The 20,997-nt window shown below is 40.7% G+C and overlaps 1 protein-coding gene across 1 annotated transcript in view; it reads right to left on the minus strand.

Moving 5' to 3' along the window:
- Positions 1-20,351, minus strand: part of CTTNBP2 (cortactin binding protein 2) — a 187,581-nt gene extending 167,230 nt beyond the window's left edge. Inside the window, 2 exon segments of the mRNA XM_084617298.1 lie at positions 2,471-2,578; positions 20,238-20,351. Coding sequence (XP_084473424.1) covers positions 2,471-2,578; positions 20,238-20,300 — 171 coding nt within the window. The 5' untranslated portion in view covers positions 20,301-20,351.
- Positions 20,352-20,997: the final 646 nt, after the last annotated feature.

Here is a 20,997-nt window from a genome sequence, read left to right on the forward strand (position 1 = left end):
TGAATGAGTCAAAAATGTGATGCACTTGCAAAAGACTAAATTTTATTCTGGGCTGTGTTAGCAGGAGTGTCATATGTTAGACACAGGGGGGGCAACTGTCCCACTCTGCTTGACACTGGGGAGGCCTCACCTGAGGTACCATGCCCAGTTTTGGGTACCATACTTTTCAAAAGATGTGGACAAACTGGAAAGAGTCCAGAGGAGGGAGACAAAAATGATGAACAGTTTAGAAAACCTGACTTGTGCCCCGATTTTTTTTTTTCCCCACTCTTTTCTCATGTTTAGTCTTGAGAAAAGACTGGTGGGGAGCAGGGAGTGGGGAGAGCTGATAGTCTTTAAATATGTTAAGGGCTGTTACAAAAAGGATGTTGATCAACTGTTCTTTATGTCCACTGAAGGTGGGACAAGAAATAATTGGCTTAATCTGCAGCAAAGGAGATATTATGGGTTAGATATTATGAAACACATTATAAGGATAGTTAAGCACTGAAGTATATTTTGAAGGGAGGTTGTGGAATCCCCATTGTTGGAGATTTTTAAGAATAAGATTTAAAAAAAAATATACACAAACACCACACACCTGTCAGAGATGATCTAGGTTTACTTGATCCTCCCTCAGCACAGGGAGTTGGACTGGACAACCTCTCGAGGTCCCATCTAGCCTTATGTTTCTATGATTCTACATTGTACACTAGCGTAATATAGCCAATGTGTGCTTTTGGCACGTGTACCATTATTGTACTCTGAGCAGTAGAGTCAACTGCCCATAAATGCATATGAGAAAAGAGAAAGTGCTCAAATATCCTATTTGCACTCCTCTTTTATTTTTAGTTTAGTTTAACCTGGCAGTCAGGGCACAAGATCTGAAATTATAGGAGTGCAATTCTGGGAGTGCATGCACCTGAAAACCCCAGACTAAATTATTTCACAGTGCAGTAATCCTCTAGAAACCTATTGTCTCTAGTGTTTTATTTCCATTAAAAATTAAAACTATTTCATAAAAGAAGGTCCTATCCAGGCCCTTGATTATTAATATAGGTATATTAGTGACAGCTATTTAGACAGCTCCATTTGTATCAAGTGGTCTAAAGCCAAAAGCAATTCTTAAAAAATTAAGACAGGTATCTCTTATTGTGACATTACAGTTGAAAGTGTTAATGCAGTACCTGATAACCATAATATATTACACACTACTAACATCTAGTATGAAGCATACTCCACTACATTGGGTTTTCTCTTTAGAAGACCTTAAAAGATGTACATTTATTGATATCCAACTATAACTTTAATTTTGCTATAAATTGAAGCAATTTAGAAGGATCTTTATTTTGTTACTAAAGGCTTATTTGGATACTCTGCATTATATTTTCTTGCATTAATGAATATTTTTAAAGTTATATTTTCCATCAGATGAGGATCAAAGTTATGTCTACAAAGTTTCCAGGCAGCTTTGTATGTCACTTGTCTTTAGACAGGGGTAAGAAACACACACCAATGTGTGTTTGCAGAGCACCTTGCAGAATGAGGCCCTAATCAAAACTGGGTCCCAGGGTTTAAAATAAATAAAATCACGCTTTTCTACATCTACATGACCTTCCCTTTCATCTCCACTTCAGAAGTCTGGCAATGCCCACTAAACATTTATTAAATCCAAGCATCAAGACTGCTGAAATAAATGAAGACTTGATTCAATTTAATATTTTTTTTAAATTTGCGATTAGTTATGAGATTAAAATAAATGATTAACCACAGTTTTAATTGCACTGTTACACAAAAACAGAATACCATTAATTTAAATAGTTGTGGCTGTTTTGTAATTGAAATCAATATATTTGAAAATGCAGAACACAGAATACAAAGTTTACAGTGCTCACTTTATTATTTTGATTATAAATATTTGCACTGTAAAAAAGTATTTTTAATTCATCTCATACTATTTTGCTTTTACACTGTGCAAATATTTATAATCAAAATAATAAAGTGAGCACTGTAAACTTTGTATTCTGTGTTGTAATTGAAATAAATATTTGAAAATGCAGAAATCCACCCAAAAATATTTATTTAAATTGGTATTATTGCTTAACAGTTCAATAAAAGCTGCGATTCAATTTTTAATTGAGTTAATCACTTGAGTTAACTGTGATAGACAGCCCTTCTTTAAAGTTATTCCCACCTATTGCAAATGGAGTATGATGCAACGTAACATTCTGTTATTTTACTATTTACCCCATGCTCTACCCTTTCAAATTCCAAATTCATTTACTGTATATTTTGTTATGATGGTTTGGGAACAAGGATTGACTGTACCTCTTAGCCAAGAAAGCACTTTATGAGTGGTAGGGTCTGAACAGCCGAAGAGCGCTACACATCACAATTTATACTCTCTCTTTTTTTTGAACACTAAGAAAGTGTTACAAACCATGCTTAAAACAGGGGTGGGAGGGAGGATATCTAAGAAACAGTAACTTACCCTCAAGGCTTCAATTACAAGATCCCGTGCTTCCAGTTCCCCTTCCATTACACTAAGGAGCATCCGCAGTTCTTGCTTGCTCAGATTATCCACATCAAACTCTCTTTTCTGTAAGAGAGGTACAATTGATGAATACACTGTTTAAACGCGGGTATGATGGTTACAGTAAATAGGGGGGAAAACCAAGATAAAAACCACAAAGCAAAAACAAAAAAGAAAGGGCATGATAATAGTGCTAGTTTCTGCTGATGTAGTCAAAGTCTGTCAGCATTTCCATCACAGACCATATTTTTCTAAGGTTTATTATTGTGTTGTAAATATTTGACATGATCTGAATTGTAACAATCAGGGTCAAGGTGCGTATCAAGTAGTTTTACCCTTTTTATTTAAGATGAAGTACAAGGAGTTTACCAGTATGACATGCTGTTTTCAAATAATTTTTCTTTCAAAGGGCCAGCTCCTGAAAAGACTTATGCATGTGCTTAACTTTTAGCAAGGGTAGTCCCACTGAAGTCAAATTCAGTCAAAGTTAAGCATTTGTATTTTAGCTGTCTTGGGGCTTCACATTGTCAACTAAAAGCCTACAAAATAACTGAACTCTATTTTTCCATCCTATCAAATGATTCCATCTACAGTGTTTCAGATCAATTACACATAAGAAAGTTTAAATCAAATTCACAAAAAAAACCACACACACAAAAAGACTAGTCCAGTAGGTAAATAAGAACACACAATCACAGAAGAGCCTCTGTGAACAGATGAGCCCTGCCCTAAAGGGTGAAAAAAAAAAATAAAAAAGGACTTTCAGACCAACAAGAGAAATTTAATTCCACAGCTAAGATCCCTTCACTAAAAATTGCCCAACAGCCCATGGATAAGTCAATCAAGTACTGGTCACCCCATCTAATAAAAGACATGGCAGAAAAAGGTCCAAAAGACAGGCAACAAAAGTGATTAAAAATTCATGGAAAACTTCTGTGCAAGTAGATGCTGAAATAATTGTTTAGAGCTCTGATTAATAAAAGGAGACATGATACAGATGAATACTACTGCACAATATAGATAAGGTAAATCAGGAAATTCTAGTCCCCCCCCCCCCAAAAAAAGGCATTAAAATCCAATTGAAAGATACTAAATTTAAATTTTATTAAAGGAAGTATTTTTATGTTTAAAAACCCACAGTTAGCTTTTGGAACTCATTGCCACAATATATCATTGAAGCAAAGCAGCCAGCTGAACACAAAAACAGTACCAGACTTTTATAAGGATTAAGATATCATCCACAGTTCTATACAGTAAAATAAATTTTTGCAAGGGGGATAAGCCCTCATGTTTCAGAGTGTAAACCAGCTACTGATTGCCTATGGTTGGGAAGAAACTTTCCCAAAGTAGAAGTTATTCCATAATTTGAGGATTTCACAAAAGGCGCTGATAATCAGGAGGAAGGATATTAGGACTTGGGCACTGGTTTGATCTGGTATGGCAATTCCTATTTTCCTGCTACTGTTAGCTTGAATATTTCATCTGAGCTCAAGTATCATGATAGGACACAGGGAGAGAGGCATGCTCCTGGATGGCTACAGCCCAAGCCACAGAGTATCATAGAACAATATTAACACCTTGACTTGCACCCAGAAGAAGATAGGTAGGTACAAACTCTGCAGCAGTGAGGCACTATGCTCTTTTCAACCAATCCCACTATATAAATTGGCCACCATAGTCTATGCCAACTGCAGTTTCTGAGGTCTTCAGGAGTAATCCCATGTAGACAAACACGGAAGTGGGAGGTGACAAAGGCCTGAATGACTGTATCAAGGTCTACATCCAGAAGAAATTGTCACAATCATTGTTCCATGAACACACACATCCACCCCGTTGGGCAACTGCTCCTGGGAATCCAGGAGCAATCAGGATTCTAGAACTAAGCCTTTTTAGTTTTTATTTCCCTCCCTCCCTTTTTAATAGTTAAATCATTGACATTTGACCAGCACTGTGCAAGTCTGCTTTCAGTTAGCCTTTTAACAGAGCTGTTTTCAGTCAGTTTTTATGGATGTTGCTTGCAGACACTCACTAGTCCACAATGAGTAGGAATTTGCAGCGGCCAAGGGGCAAAGCAATTAGAACTGCTGGCTACTTCCACTGAAGGAGGGCAGCAAACTCAGAAAATGAACAAAAGTTGTACTCCTGTTTTTTTAAAAAGGAGAATTTGACAGCGAATTGGCCCAAGTGATGCTGCTGCTTTCTCAAAATGGGAGTAGAGCAGATAAGCTGTTCTTTCCTCAGATGGGCAAGGAAGCAAAGTTGCCCCAAATACTGCTACTGTTGTAGCTGAAGCATGCAGAGGAACCCTGTGTGAGGGGGTGAACATGTGGGTGTAAGTGTAGCTAGTAAACATTGCGTCAATTCTGTAGCTGTAATGAGGGCTTAGTCTTGAAAAGCAATTAAAAGGGGCATAGTTATTATGATCTGAAAGTTTGGGGACATGCCTTCCACAGGAGAAAATAGATGAGTGAGAAAAATATATAGTCCTTAGGAGGAAAGATATATACCACTGGATTAAATCTTAAGTGACAAGTGATTATGGATCAATTTATGGATGTCCAACTTCCCAAACCCTAGAAGGGCTTGATTTTCAGAAAGCAGAACCTCAAAACCCAATGAAAATTAAATTTAGGCCGGTGACAACAGTATCTTACGACATGGGGGTTTTCTTAGGGAATTAGTGCACGACCCACACCGATCTCTAATTCTTTGGTTTCAGCTATCATTACTTTGCTTGTTCTGATTTTGAATGAATTTGTAATTTTGAGATACTTGTTTTTCCCTCCCACATGTGAAGTGAGTTTAGATGAAAAGGACTTGCAAGCCAGAACCTTATTTATCTGTACATGTAAAACATCAGGGCAAGCTTCCCTAGGCTACTTAGCCAACATGCATCAGCCTTTGAGAAACAATGAACAGGGCTATAATTAGTATTGATGGATTCAGAAACTGTTGCTGAAATCACTAACTCTTTACAAATAGACCAATAGCCTTGATATGTAAATACCAGTAAAGAAAGTAGAGTAAACATTTGAAACCCTTCATTTTAAATGCCCTTTGTTTTGTTCTTGCTGTTCCACATTCAGGTCAAGCTACATGCAGAACTGTGCACTGGAGGTTAGAAAAAGTTCCCAACCTGCTTTCCCAGAACTACCCCCTCCTTAGCTGATCTCATGCCAAGTGGACAAAAAAGCAGCAGGTCACTTTGAAAGCTTCTTTTCCTTGTTCTGCATTCTCACACATGCAGAAGCAACCTCTTTCACTACTTCTTTTAAAACTCTCTACAGCAGTGGTTCTCAACCAGAGGTCCAGGGCCCCTGGCAGGGCCGCCAAACAGGACCAGCGTTAAACTAGCTGGGGCCCAGCAAAGAAGTCCAAAGCCCCACTACAAGGGGGTGAAGTCCAGGGCCCAGAGCCCCACCACCAAGGGCTAAAAGTAGAAGCCTGAGCAACTTAGCTTTGCAGTGCTCCTATGGCATGGGGCCCCGGGAAATTGCCCTGCTTGCTACCCCTCAACGCTGGATTTTATACGCAGAAAGCCCGTTGTGGCACAGCTGTGCCACGGAATTTCTAACAGCATGTCGCGGGGGGGGGGGGGGGGGGAGTTGGAGGCCTCAGAAAGAAAAAGATCGAGAACCCCTGCTCTACAGTACTCACTGTACTAACACAGCACATTACACCGATCATCAATACTAGTATAAAGCCTCTAGTTTCCTCCCTCCCAGCAGTAGAATTCCCCTCCTCTATCTAATTGATCTCTGAAGCCAGCAATACCTCCCCATGTTCCTTCTTCTATGACCTAGATTGCAGCAGTATCTGAGCACTTCATAAACACTATAAGTTAATCTTATAGCAGCCCTGTGAGGTAAGGAAATATTCTTGTCCCCATTTTACAGATAGGGAATTGAGGAAGAAATTAAGTGGCTTGTTCAGAGTCACCCAGGAAGTCCGTATGGCAGAGCCAGAAACTCAACCATGATATTCTAAGACCTCATCCAGTGCTTTAATTACAAGACCATCTTTCCTCTGTACACTGTAATTCCACTCCTAGCCCATAAGGATATTTCTGATAAGCATATCCAAAGGAGGTAGGGGATGCAGCCACTAGGGGACAGAGGAGGCAGTGTGGTCTTTCCCAGTCCAGAATTCACTGTCAATAGGTAAAGTACACAAAAGTTCCCTGTTAATTTCTTGGCAGCACACCATTGGTGAAGACTTTTAGTTACTATGAACCTTGACAAAGTAGACTGATTTAAATCACAGCTGTTTAAAATCACCAATTTTAATCATGATTTAAACCAGCAAGTAGAAAACCTGGATTTAAATAATTGATTTGATTTCAATTATGTTTTGCATTTAGCTATTTTTCTAAGGAAAGTTTATTCGTATTGGTTGGTAATTATTAAAACATATTGATTTGCAACTAAATGCAGCTTTTACATTAAGCAAAAAGTAGCCCCAAACTATCGTATCTATATATTTAAACTTTTATATAGCTCAATTAAAATTCAGTATCTGAATAAATGTATAGATGTTATTTAGAAAATTGTGAATGTTGCATTTATTTTTACTTGTGATATGTGCCAAGTCTATTTGGATGGAAATTCAAATTCAAATTAAAAAAATACATGTAAATTTTATAAAACAACCAGATACATAAATATATTTTCTTAGCAAAAGTTTTAACAGAACATTTTGCGTTTAAAAAACAAACATTCATTAAACAAAAGGAAGTATCTGTAGTTAGTGAATTGTATTGATTCAGGTAGATCCTCTCCTCCCCCTAGTTTTATTATAAATTGCAAAAGAAAAAAAAGTTTTCCCTGCTTGTCCGATGTCCAACTGGTTTCTTATCTTACAGTGAATTAGTCACTGAACTGAACTAGGTGAATAAACTGAAAAGAAGAAAATATACTCTTTTGCAGAAGAGGCTACTGCTGTCAAAAGCCAGGTTAGCATTTCAGCAAACTCTGGTTCCAGATGCTTAGCCAGTGACTTCTAAAGTTCTGTGGTTTGGGTTATTTTAAAGCTTGGCAGAAAACATACTGCTTAATAATTTTTATATTTAAATTGATTAAGAGCTAATAAATTAGACCCTAATTTGTCAATTTGAAATTTAATTTTTTAATTCAATTTTTAAATGATTTTTATCCACCCTAGTCCTTGACCAGAGTTGAGCCAGAGACATAAATGAAGAGTTTCTTATCCCCCCAATAATAACCTGAGACATCTATTCAACACTTAGGATGCAATTATGAGCATTTTAAATGGGGACCTGATCAGGTGATGTATTTTAAAATAAAATTCTTTCTTGACATGAACCAGAGCATAAAAATGGTAGCAGCAATGGGTGGTTAAGAGGGTCAGCTGGTCATCTTAAATTTAGTTTAGCTACAATAATACACAAGCAAAAAGAGCCAGAACCTATTTCTTAGGTAATTTTCTGCAATGTTTTATTCTGAAATCTTTTTTATTCCTTGAGGAAGGAGATGATTAAGGATTAAAATCCTTATCTTCTTAACTATATTTGACTACTGGCCTGTCAAGTTTTTCCTTGAGAATTGAAGTCTGAATTGCCAGTCGTACAACAGATACAAGTACAGTATGCTTTATATCAGGGATTCTCAAACTGGGGGTTAGGCCCCCTCAGGGGGTCATGAGGTTATTATATGGGGGGGGTCATGAGCAGTGAGCCTCCACCTCAAACCCCACTTTGCATCTAGCATTTATAATGGTGCTAAATATATAAAAAAGCGTTTTTAATTTATAAGGGGTGGGGGGGTTGCATTCAAAGACTTGCTATGTGGAAGGGGTCACAAGTTTGAGAACCACTGTTTTATATGGTTATATTTTACATTTGAAATATTTTTTTAAAATTCAGAATTGGCAAAAGCAGCTTATTGTACAATTTTGTGGGTTGAAGTTTAAAAAACAAAATAAGATGCAAGAGAAAAAGCAGCTCAGATATTTGGAGGGCAGGGAGAGGAAGTATTCCCTGGCTTTGATTTATAAAATAAGAATTGCATCTCTTTACAGAAAAGAAGATTTTAGTGTAATTATAGATACAGTATTGCACCAGATCTATAACGCTAATAATAAAAAAAAGACAAAGTCAGGAGTAAAGTAGGCCATCCACTCAACTTATTCATGTACAATATTTTACACCCCTGAATGGCCAGCATGCAATCCAGTTGGCTACTTGACTAGACAAATAAATCTGTGTATTTTCCTGACTACCTCAAGTTAAGATCTTAAAATATATATTTTATATATGATTATGCTGTCAACTAACTCCCACATATTTCCCTGCCTGCCACTTCCTGGAAGCAGGAGGGCTTCACCATAACAGACTTGCTTAGGTTCTTGTTTTGCCTCAGAGTAGCGGTTGCAGTTACCTGAGCAATTATATACATATAAGCACCCAGTACCCACAATCCTGCTTCTGTTTATAGGCAGTAGGCAGGAGAAAGTGGAGAAATTGGCAGTATTAAGAAAATTTTAAAAAAAAGGGAAGCATAAGGGAAGGAGTTGGGCAGGCAGGGAGCAAGCAATAAAATTGTTTTCTGATTTGTGAATGATTGCATTAACAAACAAAATTGCTTAGTGAAAACTATTGCCTTTCAGGCTGAAAAAGCAACCTCCCTAATTTACTGAGCCTCAAGCATTGGGCATTATAATCAACAGGACAATCATTTGTTTTCATGCCAGCCAATATATTCTACATTAGTGGCTCTCCACTCATGTGTCCTATGAGACTTAGTTACAACACTTCTAGCACTGAGCCTGTAACCACCATTCTGTTATACTGGTTTTACAACAGAGATGTATGCTAAATTTCACCTTGGAACAACATATTCACAAGACCCAAACACAGGAAAATTCTTATTCCCCCACCTCAAACTAAATTTGTATGAAGTCTGTTCACATGGAGTCTGAGTGTTCTAGAATGCCATGTCGTTTTTTAAAATCCAATTCTGCAAGAAGTTAGTGTTGCCTAGCAGCTGATAGAGAGTCATTAAACCACACAACTAATTAGCTCAGCCCCAACCAATTTGCTGGGTGTCCATCCTGAACATTAGCACAGCCTAATTCAAGGATGGGCCAACTTTTTGGCCCTAGGGCCACATCAGGTATAGAAACTGTATGGAGGGCCAGGTAGGGAAGGCTGGGGAAGGTTATGCCTCCTCAAACAGCGAGGCATGGCCTAGCCCCTGCCCCCTATCCAGCCCCCCAGAACCTCCACCCAACACCCCCCTGCTCCCCACCCTGACTGCCCCTGGGACTCCCACATGCTATCCAGACACCCCTGCTCTCTACCCCTTGACTGTCCCTCTGGGGGCCCCCGCCCCGTATCCAACCCTCCCTGCCCCATGTTACTTGTGAAGTGGGGGGAAATGGGAGGCTCAGTTCTTTCCCTGTGCATGTGCCCTGCTCGTTTGGCTGCTCTCCCTGGCAGTCGGGTAGGGCTCGCTCCCTGTCTGGGCTTGGCTGTTGGGGACAGGGGCGAAGCATGCTGGGAGTGGAGAGGGGGCCTCGGCTTGCTCTGCCCCTCTCCCTGGCAGCAGGGCCCAGGCCCCTTAACTGTCCCCCTCCAACCCTCCCTTCCCCCCGTCCCCTGACCATGCCACCCTAGAGCACCAGGTCCGGAGGCGCTATAGCTGTGCCACCTGGCAGGAGCTGCAGCCACACTGCCCAGGTGCTGGGGGAACTGTGACTGTGATGGAGCAGGGAGGGGTCAGGGGCTAGCCTCCACCCCGCTGCCAGGGAGTTGGGCTGGCTCCTCCGCAAGCCTGTCCTGACCCCACTCTGACAGGAGCTCGGGGTCCAGAGGGAGGGGTCCTGCGGGCCGGATGTGGCCCATGGGCCATAGTTAGGCCAGAGAGGGGCAAATTGCTAACCTGCATCTTCACAGATCAAGGCAGAAGTGCTACCAACAGAAGCTCTAATCAGAATCTTTGATTTTCTCTTATCCCCAGAGGGAGTGTTTAGTTAGGACACGAAGGAGCTATTAGTCTTATTTCCTATTATAAGTAGGGCCCTACCAAATTCATGGCCATGAAAAATGCATCATGAACTCTGAAATCTGGTCTCCCCAGTGCAATCTGGTCTTGTGTGCTTTTACCCTATACTATACAGATTTTATGGTGAGACCAGCGTTTCTCAAATTGGGGGTCCTGACTCAAAAAGGAAGTTGAGTGGGGATGGGTATTTTAAGGGTGGGTTGTGCTATTCCACCCTTACTTCACTGCCTTAAGACCTGGGTGGCTGGAGAGCAGCAGTTGTTGGCCAGGTACTCAGCTCTGAAGGCAGCGCCATGGTAGTAGCAGTGCAGAAGGGTGGTCATACCATACCATGCCACCATTACTTCTGCCCCAAATAACCTTGTGAACCCCCACCCCCTCAACCACACACACTTCCTTCCTTTTTGGGTCAGGACCCCTACAATTAAAACACCGTGAAATTTCAGATTTAAATAGCTGAAAGCATGACGTTTACTATTTTTAAAATTCTATGACCGTGAAATTGACCAAAATGGAGCATGATTTTGGAGGGCCCTAGTTCTCCCCATCACCTGAAACTGATGGATGCTGATCAGAGAGGAGGACATTCCCAAATCCTGAATTAATTTGGGGGTGGGGAGGGGGGAGGGAAGAGGATAGGGATAGGACAAGCACTGGTAGCACTTCACTCCAGAGATGTTTTAAGGGAGGAGCAGGTGACCAGAGTTCAAGTGAAAAGAAAAGGAGTACTTGTGGCACCTTAGAGACTACCCAATTTATTTGAGCATGAGCTTTCGTGAGCCACAGCTCACTTCATCAGATGCATGCCGTGGAACCTGCATCAGACTTTATATATACACACAGAGAATATGAAAAAATACCTCCTCCCACCCCATTGTCCAGCTGGTAATAGCTTATCTAAAGTGATCATCAGGTGGGCCATTTCCAGCACAAATCCAGGTTTTCTCACCCTCCACCCCCCCACACAAATTCACTCTCCTGCTGGTAATAGCTCATCCAAAGTGACCATTCTCCCTACAATGTGTGATGGGCTATCACCAGCAGGAGAGTGAATTTGTGTGGGGGGGTGGAGGGTGAGAAAACCTGGATTTGTGCTGGAAATGGCCCACCTGATGATCACTTTAGATAAGCTATTACCAGCAGGACAGTGGGGTGGGAGGAGGTATTTTTTCATATTCTCTGTGTATAAATAAAGTCTGCTGCAGTTTCCACGGCATGCATCTGATGAAGTGAGTTGCGGCTCACGAAAGCTCATGCTCAAATAAATTGGTTAGTCTCTAAGGTGCCACAAGTACTCCTTTTCTTTTTGCGAATACAGACTAACACGGCTGTTACTCTGAAAAGAGTTCAAGTGCTCACTTCAGATCAGCTGGAAGGCTCTTGCTAACAGAAGCAAATCTGAGTTCTGAGAGACTGGAGAAAACCAGGGGGAGACTAACTGGAATTTGCTACCTTATTCATCAGTCTGCTAGATACCGAGACACTGATCCTGCAGATACATGCACTTAACTTTACACACCGTGAGGAATTCCACTGAAGTCAATCAACTAGGACAGCCAAGCAATTAAAAAAACTGCAATTAATTGCAGTGTTAAATACAATACCATTTAAATATTTTTGGATGTTTCCTACATTTTCAATTATATTGATTTCATTTTCAACACCGAATATAAAGTGAACACTGTAAACTTTGTATTTTTATCACAAATATTTGCACTGTAAAATAGTAGTATATACAGCTCACCTAAAGTATGTACTGTAATGCAATCTCTATCATGAAAGTTGAACTTACAAATGTCAAATTATATACAAAAAACTTGCATTCAAAAATAAAACGAAGTCAACTCAGTCCTACTTCAGCCAATCGCTAAGACAAATAAGTTTGTTTACATTTGGGCAGGGGGGAAGGGAGTGTACTGCTGCCTGCTTCTTATTTACGATGTCACCTGAAAGCGAGAACAGGCAATCAGATAGTACTTCCATAGCCAACATTGCAAGGCATTTACATGCCAGATATGCTTAACATTTGCATGTCCCTTCATGTTTCAGCCACCATTCCGGAAGACATGCTTCCATGCTGATGATGTTCATTTTTATTATAATGAATTTAAATTAACACTTTGTTTAATTTATATAAAAAGTGTGTTAATTACATTTGTGATTGAACTCCTTGGGGGAGAATTGTATGTCCCCTGCTCTGTTTTACCCATATATTTCATGTTATGGCAGTCTCGGATGATGACTCAGCACATCGTTTTATTTACAAACGCCATCACTGCTGATTTGACAAAATGCAAAGAAGGTACCAATGTGAGATTTCTAAAAATAGCTACAGCACTCGACCGAAGGTTTAAGACTCTTAAGTGCCATCCAAAATCTGAGAGGGACGAGGTGAGGAGCATACTTTCAGAAGTCTTAAAAGAGTAACACTCAGATGTGAAAACTACAGAACCTGAACCACCAAAAAAGAAAGTCAATATTCTGCTGGTGGCATCTGACTCAGATGATGAAAGTTACATGAACATGCGTCAGTTCACTCTGCTTTGGATGGTTATCTAGCAGAACCCCTCATCAGCATGGATGCATATCCTCTGGAATGGTGGTTGAAGCATGAAGGGACATGTGAATCTTTAGTGCATCTGGCACGTAAATATCTTGCGACGCAGGTTATAACAGTGCCATGTGAATGCCTGTTCTCACTTTCACTGACATTGTAAATAAGAAGCAGGCAGCAGTACCCTGCCCCCAAATGTAAACAAACTTGTTTGTCTTAGCAATTGGCTAAAGTAGGACGGAGTGGACTTGTAGGTGCTAAAGTTTTACACTGTCAAATTATAAAAATAAATAACTGCATTCAAAAACACATTTGTAAGTTCAAGTTTCATGATAAAAAGAGATTGCACTACAGTACTTACACATTAGGTGAATTGTAAATACTATTTCTTGTTTTTTTACAGTGCAAATATTTCAAACCAAAAAATAAAGTGAGCACTGTACACTTTGTATTCAGTGTTGTAATTGAAATAAATATATCTGAAAATGTAGAAAACATCAAAAAATGAGTTGTGTGATTTAATCACAGTTAACTCAACAGCCCTACAGTCAACCACTCTTAGTGCATGAAATTAAGCACGTTTAAGTCTTTCAGGGTCCCATGGCCTGAGTTTAATTTTCAGGGTTTATTTACTCATTTGTACTTTTGCTTAAATTGGTGGAGTTTTACTCAAATGCTGGGGAGTTGGGTTGTTTTTGTTTTGTTTTCTTAAACACACTGACTATTAAATTGATTAGAGGGACAAGGTGGGTAAACAAATTTGTTTTATGATGTACACAGAGGTTGAAGAGTAACAGCCGTGTTAGTCTGTATTCGCAAAAAGAAAAGGAGTACTTGTGGCACCTTAGAGACTAATCAATTTATTTGAGCATGAGCTCACGAAAGCTCATGCTCAAATAAATTGATTAGTCTCTAAGGTGCCACAAGTACTCCTTTTCTTTTTACAGAGGTTGAAGTAAGTATATTCCATCAAAGCCAAAAAAATAAATCTTTCTGCTGTTTTGCATTTATCTTCAAAACTACCTATGCAGCTAAAGAGGTTCTCATAACTTTGAATCATTTTTATGAAACTATTATTTAATGATAATGTTTATACCAATTAGTTTACATGCAATGCTAATCCAGTTTGTCACCAAAAATTACATTAAAAATAAGTGTAATTTCTAAGGCAAACACCACTACATGATTAGATCTAGAAACAGTTAAAAGTTGTTAAAGTTACTCTGTGTTCTGTTTCTGTAGTTATTGGAGGTTTCAGTTATCTAATTTGCCTGGCAGACGGTAGTCTCAACCTTACTTTTAGAACTGTTTTAAATCTTTCAAAATTTCAAATTTTTTTTTTAATTTGTTTTGACTGAATTTAGTGATGGAAATATCAAAAATTTCCTGTTTCAGTGAAAAGAATTGTGGAAAATTTCTCAAGAAATTTTATATTTTTCAACCAACTCTAGATTTTTAATTCCTACTACCAACATGATATAAAATTTGAAGTGCATGTAAGGCTCAATTCTGCAAACACCTACACATATACTTAATTTTATTCACAGATTTTAAGGACAAGAGGGACCATCATGATGATCATCTAGTTGATCTCTTGTGTAAAGAGACCAAAGAACCTTGCTCCAATTTTATCTTCTGTTTCAGCCATAACTTTTATTTAAAGAGATATCCAGTCTTTAAATAAGGACTTCAAGTGACTGAGACTCCAACACATTCCCAGGTTTTTCCATTAGTAAATTACCCTCATTGTTAAGAATGTGCCTTATTTCTTATATGAACTTTTCTAGCTTCAGCCTTCAACCACTGGATCTCATTATGCCTTCTAATGCTAGATTAAAAGATCCATCTACCATCAGAAATGTCTTCCTCATGTAGATACTTGTAAACTGATCAATTATCTCTTTGCATTCTCTTGGATAAGGTAAGTAGATTGAGCTGCTTTAGTCTCTCTCTACAAGGCATGTTTGTAGCTCTTTTCTGATTGCTTTCCAATTTGTCAACATCTTCTTTGAAGTGTTATCAACACAACTGGACACATTATGCCAGTAATGGTCTTAATAATGCCATGTACAAAGATATTACCACCTCCCTACTCCTACTTAGGGTGACCAGATGTCCTGATTTTATAGGGACAGTCCCAATATTTGGGTCTTTGTCTTATATCGGCGCCTATTAGCCCCCACCCCCGTCCCAATTTTTCCACATTTGCTGTCTGGTCAGCCTACTTCTACTTGACATTCGCCTGCTTATATATCCATGAATCATATCTTCCCCCTAAGCAACAGCATTGTACTGGGAGCTCATGTTCAATGGGTTGTCTACCAACACCTATGTGTCATTTTCAGAGTCACTATTTTCCAGGATACAGTCCCTCATCTTAGAGCATTGGCCTGCTAAACCCAGGGTTGCGAGTTCAATCCTTGAGGGGGCCATTTAGGGATCCAGGGCAAAAATTGGGGATTGGTCCTGCTTTGAGCAGGGGCTTGGACTAGATGACCTCCTGAGGTCCCTTCCAACCCTGATATTCTATGAAGTATGATCTGCATTCTGTGTTCCTATGTTACGCCATTGCATTTGGTGGTGCTAAGACATGCTTCAAATGAGGTAAGCTTTCAAAGTGAGCCAGGTCAGTCTACATTACTGATCTGTCCTAGTCATTTAGTATTCAACCACTTCTAGAAATTTCCCCACCAGTTATTACATATTTTCTTCCAAATTATAGATAAAGATATTAGCTAGCATGGAGCCAAGAACAGATCCCTGTCAAACCCCACTAGAAATACTCCACTAACGTGATAATTCCCCATTTACAATCACTTTATCAGTTTTTAATCCATTTCACCGAGGCTGTATTTTGTATCCCGCTTTTTTAAAAATCTAAGAATGTCATGTGGGACTAAGACAAATGCCGTTCAGAAGGCTAAGTATATTATGTCAGAGTTACCTACAGCAGCCATTCTTGTGATCTGACTGAAGTTTTACAAGACCAATTTTCCATAAAACCATGTTGATTAGCATGAATTATGCTATAGTCTTTTAATTCTTTATCGATGACATCCCATATCAGTCTTCCCTTGATTTTGCTGGGGATTTATAGGTCGACTAACCTGACATTGTTTCCTGGGTCATCTCATTTACCTTTTAAAAATATTGCTGAAACATTTTCCCAGTCCTCTGGAACTTCCACAGTTTTACAAGATTTGTGGGTGGTTTTGTTTTTTTAAAAACAAATACTAATGGCTGAGAGAGCTCCTCATCCAATTCTTTTACTGCTCCTAGTTAAGAGAGATATGCAGGACTGCAGATTCAAAAATGTTTAGTTTTAATAGTCACTTTAATATTTAACATCCTCGCTAGTTACAGATGTAACAGGAAGAATTTCATTATCACTGTAAGATATGAATACATCATCCTGCTTCTTTACAAATTTAGCTTTTTATACATCATGATTGATAACTTTACCATGTTTGTCCAGTATCAGACCTAGACCACTAAGTTTTAGTTTGTTCCCAATATATTTAAAAGATTCTTATTGTCCTTAACCTTTCTGACCATAGGGGTTGTTTTAGTTGTTGTAGAAAGCTCAAGGTATCAACATCAGTTGTGGGTCTAAAATATCATACAACCATTTAAGACTCTTTCCTGTGATTCTAGGAAGTTCCTGTTATTAAATCAGCAACAATACAGAGTTACTGAAAGAAAACAAATATAAAGGAGCAATAATAAAGACTGATATTTGCAGACTGCACTTAACACTATTGGTGAATCGTCGATTTATTGACATGAGCAGCAAAACTCCCACAGACTTCAATGGTGTCAATATTCCATTCTATATGTACTTTATGCAGAGTTTTACAGAGTTCCCACATTTGGCCAAATTGTGGATTATCGTTTCCACAGTTGCTAGTCCATCACAACAGAAAAAGCAATATTTTACTGGGTAATAGTAACAAACAGAGCTGTTAGAAAGGCTTTACACAGTGTCCTCTTTAAATATACTGTTAGACTACCACATCTGTCAAGCCAGGTTTCACTGCAGTGTAGGTTGCTGCCCCCAAAATATCAGCAAAAGGAATGATACATTTGATAATACAATCCTTATCAATCAGTATCATGCAGGTGGAATTTTATTCTTTTTAAAACCATTACCCCATTCTATTCTAAATTAGAATGGCTTTATGCTGATTCAACTCCACTGACTTTACCGCAATCATCCCTGATACACACAGGTGTGAGAACAGACTCAGATACACTTTCTCTCCCAGTTTTCCACTGTCATTATTACCATGACAACAATGTGAATACCCAGTATTTTTTTTTTTTTGCATACCAGCTGCAGCATTTAGTTCAGGGAAGGGGGTGGGGGGGAGAGGAGAGGAACACACACACTCAGAACGACAAGAATGTTGGCTTCATTCCCAACTATAGCACATTAAAAAATACTCCACTCTTTTTCAGTCAAATTCCGTGGACAATGAAGTAGGACCAAGAGCAGCCAACCAGCACCTAAAAATTATTTTTTTTAATGTTGTACCAAGACATCAGGATAACTATTTAGCATCCAATACCTACAAGTGAAGAGCAGTCTAGCTGAACTGTTGACAGTATTAGATGCTATTTAAGTATAGTAGAATACTACTGTATAACTAGTTTCAGAGTAGCAGCCGCTTTAGTCTGTATTTGCAAAAAGAAAAGGAGGACTTGTGGCACCTTAGAGACTAACCAATTTATTTGAGCATAAGCTTTCGTGAGCTACAGCTCACTTCAGTGGGCTGTAGCTCACAAAAGCTTATGTCCAAATAAATTGGTTAGTCTCTAAGGTGCCATAAGTCCTCCTTTTCTTTTTGTATAACTCGCTCTAAATCATTCATTGGATTGTCTATGCTTTCAGGATTCCAACCACCAAACAAAACATCAAAACAAATTTAATAAACTCCACTGGAAATCTTGCTGAACTTCAAGCTATTATTAATCCTGTGTCCTGGCAATAACCAAAAACACTGATTTCTCTTCTAAATAATTAAGAAAAAAAGAGAACTGATCATTCTACTTGTATCTGCCCTTTTAAAAACTACTCACTCCAATATATTCACACACACCCAGTTTTGTTCTATTGGAGAATTATTTTGGACTGAGCTACAAGGAAGTGAAATGTACTCAAACACAAAATTTATAATCTAGTTTGAGCAAAAACAGAGGACAAGCAATTTAAACATTTGAAGGATAATTGGCAAATTAAAAATAAGATTTTTCACTAAATAGGTGCCCAAGGCTCGGCTAGTAAAATAGTATTTAGGAATCAAAGTATCTGGCCTGAGTTTTGCTCAGTATTTTTTAAAAACCAGCCCATTTATTTAGACAGCTAAATATGCCAATGCTTGAACAAGTAAACGTGTTTGCCTATGTTATTTAAATTACTTGAAGTTTCTAAAACCAACAATGTTTAAAAAGGTTTACTTATCACTTTGCATATGGCAGCTTCACCAACGAAAATTAATGAAGCCAGTTACACACTTCTTTATTATCATTTTGAGCCTCTTAATGGTGCAATATTTAAACAAAGTTTATTGTTTAAAAACAATTATTTTCTCTGGAATATTTAAATACTATTGTAGAAATAGTTGTAGTGCTATACTGGTCTTAGGTTTTACATTAAAAAAGCTATAAACTTGAGTTAAGGGTTTAAATTCCCTTTAAAGGATTCCAATATCAATTCAGAACAGTTTTATGGATATTAATTTAAAAATACTTAGTAGATCAATTAGACTAGTTTGACATACTAGTTATTTTATGGACTTTCATCTTGCAATAGTTATTTTCAGAAGCACCATTCAAATCCTAGGATAGCTTTTTCATTTGACAGGTTTCAGAACAACAGCCGTGTTAGTCTGTATTCGCAAAAAGAAAAGGAGTACTTGTGGCACCTTAGAGACTAACCAATTTATTTGAGCCGATGAAGTGAGCTGTAGCTCAGGAAAGCTCATGCTCAAATAAATTGGTTAGTCTCTAAGGTGCCACAAGTACTCCTTTTCTTTTTTCATTTGAAAAACAAATAAGCAAGAGACTAAAAACATGTAGGGAATATTTCATATACAATTTTATGAGCAGTTTCACAGAAAGATGTGCTCTTCTCTAGTCTTGGGTCAATGCCCCAGCAAGGGATCCAATAAAAAAAAAGTGAAAATGTAAGGGCTTTGATATGCTAAGCAATGCATTCTCTCATAGTGAAAATTTAATGTTGTTTACAAATTGTACGTCTAGAAGTTGATTATAGATTTTGCCATACAATTCTTATTTGTACTAATGGGAGTTACAGGATTAAATCCCCAGGCGTATGCCCTAGAAATTGACTCCATAGATTTTAGTTTACTAGAAAACCAAGAGAAACAGCCACAGCAGCAAAATCAGTCTAGCCGCGTTAGACTGATCAGCATAACTGGAGAGAGAAGCAGCCAAAGTGAAAGTCATCGGTCATTATGGGATATTTTAACCCCGATATAGCGTGTGTCAGCATGAAAGGAAACCTCCGGCTTGGCTCTTTAAGCGGGGACAGTTCTTTCCTACTCAAAGCGTTTGAAGCAAGGCAAATGAATCTGCCTTGGCATCAAGCTCCGCATCCTGCTCTCCCCCACCACGCTGCTTTTGCCTCCTCCAGCCATAAAAGCACACAACCCTCAGCCATCCGAGAAACCCCCAGGAAGCGAGTCTGACTGGTCTGAAAACCGCGACCCTGCGACCGAGGGGCTGCTCGGGGACCTGGCCGGAGGGGGAGCAGCCGCCGGCCCGCTCGCCTGGGGGCGGAGTGGGGGTCAGGCGGGCGGTGTGAGCCCGGCACTGGGTCAGAGCGATCCCACCAGCCCCGCGCCGCCACCTCCCTCCCACACCGGCGCGGCCACAACAGGAGCCCCGCAAGCCCCCGTCCGGCGCCCCCGGCCCGGGCGGGCTCCCAGAGCCCCCGAGCAGAGAGCGCGGGAGGCGGCAGCCCGGGCGCCCCGCTGGAAGGCGGGTTACCGCCTCGGGGAGCTGCGCGGGAGGGCTCCACGCCCCCGCTGGTAGCACCGCGGCGGGGCCACCCGCAGCCGCCCCAGCCCAGCGCCGCCCCGGCCGGCTCGGAGCCCCGGTGGCCGCCCTGTCCCCGCAGCCGGGTTACCGTTCCCGCCGGGTCCTCCGGGCCGCCAGAGCCGGGCTGCCCGCTCGCTCCCTCCGTCGCCATCTTCCCGCTGGAGCGACTCCGACTCCCAGCGAGCCGCGGAGCCGAGTGGCAGCCTCCGCAGCAGCCAAGCACTTAACCCCCTCCCTGCCGGGCCGCGCCCGCCCGCGGCAGCCCTTAACCCCCTGCGCGCCAGAGCGGAGTGAGGGCAGCCAGTAGGGCCGGGCCCGGCCGCGGCTCGTCCAGGCGCGGGGGGCGAGGGAAAGCTGGGGCAGGGGATCCCGCGTGGGGGGATCCACCCTGGGGCCCACGGCTCTGCCTTGCCCACCCCACCGCGGAGCGTCCCGGCGTGGTGCCCGCGGGGGGCGTGGTGGGCCCAGCCCACCTGCCCAAGCTGCTTAGGACCCCTCAGCTGCTACGTCTGCCTCTTTGGGGAGGGGAGACAGGAGGCTGCGGCCACTCCTGAAAGTGAGATGGGGGGCAGACAGGGCAGCGATGTCCCTTAATCCAGTCCTCTCCCCTTACCCCGGAACTGCACGTAATCTCCCCCCCCCCCCCATGCTGGGACCAAAGCTGTATTTCCCCCCTCTAATTTTCAAAGCAAAGCCCCCCTCGGACCCACCTTTAACTCCTCCATGCCAGACCTGAGGCAGCTGTGCTTAAATTACAACACCCACGCTCCCTCCCAGGCTGAGCAGCGAGTCTTCTCCTCGCCCCGGCTGTTCCACGCATGACACTAGCTGCGGGAGCGTGGAGCTCA

This window comes from Lepidochelys olivacea (assembly GCF_965140295.1).
Source record: "Lepidochelys olivacea isolate rLepOli2 genome assembly, chromosome: 1".
Lineage (NCBI taxonomy): Eukaryota > Metazoa > Chordata > Testudines > Cheloniidae > Lepidochelys > Lepidochelys olivacea.